At 38.4% G+C, this 4,523-nt stretch overlaps 1 protein-coding gene across 1 annotated transcript; it reads left to right on the top strand.

Moving 5' to 3' along the window:
- Nucleotides 50–2,986, top strand: LOC8058170 (4-hydroxy-7-methoxy-3-oxo-3,4-dihydro-2H-1,4-benzoxazin-2-yl glucoside beta-D-glucosidase 2, chloroplastic; the record flags this gene model as incomplete). Its single annotated transcript, XM_002443028.2, is given in 7 exon segments — nt 50–137; nt 740–995; nt 1,098–1,431; nt 1,548–1,582; nt 1,832–1,934; nt 2,412–2,520; nt 2,627–2,986. Coding segments are annotated over 7 exon segments (1,166 nt in total), but the record flags the coding sequence as incomplete, so codon positions are not given.

Genomic DNA, 4,523 nt, shown 5'->3' with positions numbered 1-4,523 from the left:
ATTTAAGTTTTGACGAATCATTCTTAATTTACTCATTGCAACTCATCAGGCATAGAGCCATATGTAACAATTTTCCACTGGGACACGCCTCAAGCACTGGTAGATGACTACGGCGGCTTCTTAGATAAGAGAATTATGTAAGTACTACTCCCTCCATCCCAAATTGTAAGTCATTCCAAGAATCTTGGAGAGTCAAAGCATTTTCACGTTTCACCAAAATTATAGAGAAAAATACTAAGATTTTTAACGTAAAGTGAGTATACTATGAAAATATAATTAAGAAAGAATCTAATGATACTTAGTTAGTACCATAATTATTATTATTTTATAATATAAATTTGGTCAAACTTAGAAAAGTTTGACTCTCCAAGATTTTTGGAATGACTTATAATTTGGAATGGAGGGAGTATATGCAGTTCAAATGATATACTCACACTCCTTTCCTCAAACGAAAGAATACCGATTAGAAGATGGCGACTCTGAAGTTTCATTGATATTTCCGGTTACAATAAACTATATATATAGGAAGTAAAATATTGTTATATACATTTTGGAAAGTGTCATTTAATATGATTTAACTTCACGGTTCATATATAAGTATTAGAGGAACATCCATGGCCAGTATTAAAAAAGTTGTATGCAGATCCCAAACAATGTTCTATTGTTATTTCAATGATATGCCAACCAACTAGCATAACTATTTATTGATGAACGCCATTCGGGATTGCAAATTTTTCAGAAAAGATTACACAGACTTCGCTGGACTGTGCTTTGAACGATTCGGTGACAGGGTGAACAATTGGTTAACCTTTAACGAGCCACATACATTTACATGTTTATCCTACGGAACCGGGATCCTTGCCCCTGGACGGTGCTCACCAGGAATGAAATGTCCCGACCCAACTGGGGACTCAATCAGAGAGCCATACCTTGTTGGCCACAATCTTCTTCTAGCTCATGCTGAGACTGTTGATCTTTACAACAAGTTTCATAGGGTAAACATATAAAAACCGAAGACTCTCTCACACACATTCTTCTTAACACACACACACACACACACACACACACACACTCCAATATTAACGAATCAAGTGCAGGGTGAGAAGGGGCGCATAGGGCTTGCGCTTAATGTAATGGGGACTGTGCCATATGGAAGTACGTTTCTCGATGAACAAGCCCATGAAAGGTGTATGGACTACAACCTAGGATGGTACTTGGAGCCAGTGGTTCGTGGTGACTACCCCCATTCCATGAGATCATCGGTGAGGGATAGGCTACCCCACTTCACAGAAAAAGAGCAACAGAAGCTAGTGGGTTCCTATGACATGATAGGGATCAACTACTACTCCTCAAGGTTCGCCAAGCACGTTGACATCACAGAAAATTTCTCGCCAGAGCTCAACACGCATGACTGCTGTGCCACTGAAGAAAGTAAGAAATTAGTTATAGTTTGCTTCACAGTTCTACTCAAGAAAGTAAGAGAGTAAGAAATTTGACGTTATCATATACTAATCATGCACTTTTAATTTGTTCTTCTTTTCAAACAGTTACAGGGCCTAACGGCAATACTATTGGTCCTGCTGTAAGTATATATCTTCCTAACTCCATATTACCATATTTTATGCTAAAAGTGATATATATGTAAAAAAAATGTTCGAAATACAATCAGAGTGTTCACATCGTCAAACTTTTACACCTAAAAAAGAGTAGTTACTTATTAAACACGAAGTTTTGTGTTTTGGCAATAAAGCGGAACAAATATCTGTATTTTTTGCTTGTAGTATTTTTATTGGTAATTAATTAAAGTTTATTATATTACTTCGATCTGCAGACTGGAAATGCGTGGGTCTACATGTACCCTAAAGGCCTAAAGGATATCCTTATGATCACGAAGAAGAGATACGGAAATCCACCGGTCTACATCACTGAAAACGGTTAGTAAGGTGCTATGTGTTTTTCCATTTTGTTAGAGTTTCAATCACGGGTCCTACTAAATTTTAGCTAACTACAAACAATTACATTTTTTATTCTCATTACTACAAAAAAATAGAGATGGTCACTTTTTTATTTTGGGAGGTGATCGGCCTGTAAAATGGTATGTAATAATGAGTTATATAAATCATTAACAAAGGTGAGCGTCTTTTGTAGCCTGCCTTTATAAATCAATTAATAGATGCAGAGATGCTAGCTATATAAGGTGTCCAACTCTATTAATGATTTTTAGAAAAAAACTAAAAACAGCCAAAAAATAGTGCTCCCTCTGTTTTATTAAATTATATAAGACGGGGACTGATATCCATAGCGTAGGCTAGTTTTTATTCGTTAAAACATCTATAGTGAACCGGACTGAGGAGCTTGACCAGCGGAATGAGGCGCTGAACACTTCTCATGTGTTCAATTTGTTTGTGCAGGGATGGGGGACATTGACAATGGCGATCTATCCATGGAAGCTGCGTTGGACGACCACATAAGGCTAGATTACCTTCAGCGCCACATCTCAGTCCTTAAAGATTCAATAGAGTATGTATCATCGAACGCTAGAACCCTAAACCCTTAATTACGTGCTATATATTTTCATGTGGCGCATGGCTGAATGAAAATGCTTGTTGCATCCCTCTTCCTGCAGTTCCGGAGCGAACGTGCGTGGCCACTTCACATGGTCTCTGTTGGACAACTTCGAGTGGTCTAGTGGCTACACCGAGCGTTTCGGCATCGTCTACGTCGATCGTGAGAATGGCTGCAAGCGCACCCTGAAGCGGTCAGCAAGGTGGCTGAAAGAGTTCAACGGAGCTGCAAAAAGGCCTGGAAATCTGATTAAGCCAAATTTCAGCGAAATAAATAAGATCAAAGTTGTTACGCCAGCTTAGAACACTGGCTGATGTTTACCCGTAGTATTTTTCATCTCAAACTACAAAACAATTTATGTCTATGTAATCGATGTTATTATTTTAATTTCATGTTTATGAATTTTGTTTGGTACTCCAAATAACCTCGACTGAAAAAAAAACCTGCAAAGTTATAGATTTCTTTAAGTACTACAACCTTGATGTTTAACAGGTTTGAGAATTCATATTGAATATTTGTATATACTCCTATATATCATCTCAAATAAAAAAGTTACCGGCTGCAAAGTTGTAGATGTCATTATTAAAATCTATAATTTTGGTATAAATTTGTCATAAAAAAGTCATCAACTGCAAATTATGTAAAGTAATTAATTTTTCATAGGTATACTATACTACTAAAATCTAGAATTGCCCTATGCGCGATTAATTTTTCTATGGGCTTTTTTTAGCCAACACACATAAAAAATGTATGATTAACATGTCGGACTGCAAAGTTATAGATCTCATTATTAAAATCTATAACTTTGATATAAAATTTGTCTTTATACGTAAACTAATGAATTTTTCATAGGTATACTATACTACTAAAAACTGGAATTTCCCTATGGGTGCTTAATTTTTCTATGGGTTTTTTTAGCCAACACACATAAAAATGTATAATTAACATGTCGGTTTCGAAAATACCAATACAAAAATACGTAAACCCATAGAAAAATTATACAACAGCGTCAACATTGATCTTCATGACACTCTCCTATGGTGGGAATTTAGTGCGCGACCAGCCTACTATCTTCTCTTCAGATGGTTTCCGTGGTTTTGACAACTCGAGGTAAGCCACCAGATAGCGCTCAATGAAACAATGGATCGAAAGCGGGCTTTCGAATGAGTCCTCGTGTAATGCTTTTCTTCGGGGTATGCCAAATCGCCCACGTCGTCACCCTCCTGTGGTAGTCTAGCAAAAACGTTGTCAGTCATCTCCCTTCGGGCCTTGTTCTTGTATCTCGCACGTATGTTCGTTCTACTGTCTCCTCCTTTTTCAAGGCGCAAACACACGCTTCGCCATCTTGCACTCAGTGAGCGAGTTGATGCTTCCAGTTATCTGTCTCACGACAAATTGCACAAAAGACTTTGTCAAAAAAAAAATGCACAAAAGAGCTTTGAGGTCCTATGTTTCAATGGTGGAGAATGTTGCCTGACGAAAAGGAATGACTGTTAGATATGTGTCGAATATGTGTACAATTTGGTTACATTGGACTTGAGTTGTATTAGGGGCTAGGATAGAGTTGTAGTCGAACTCTGTGTCCTAGGGGCCATAAATATGAGGCCACCCCTGTTGTAACCATAAGACGACTTGGCGGCTGGTTTGGGTGGCGGCAAGACCGCGGGATCGTCCGGATGCCGGTGTGTAGCTGCAGTTTATGGGGAGGAGCGCCCGTAGTCATTGCTCCGAGGATTAAGTATATTGCCGAACCTCGTTAAAAAAACATCGTGCCTCGGTGTCGTTCTTGTTTGCGTATTTTCTTCTATGTCGATTACACTTCTGCGTTCATCGGTTAATAGATCCGTTTGGGTCTGGAACTAACCGTGTACTCTAACAACGACGAGCTAGTAGTCACAGGAACACCCAGATCTTAGTTGGACCTGAACTTTTCACAGGGTCGTCTACTCCTTATTCAT

This window comes from Sorghum bicolor, chromosome 8 (genome assembly GCF_000003195.3).
Source record: "Sorghum bicolor cultivar BTx623 chromosome 8, Sorghum_bicolor_NCBIv3, whole genome shotgun sequence".
NCBI lineage: Eukaryota > Viridiplantae > Streptophyta > Magnoliopsida > Poales > Poaceae > Sorghum > Sorghum bicolor.
The sequence above is the reverse complement of the archived record's forward strand: the minus strand, read 5'-3'. Positions and strand labels throughout refer to the sequence as shown.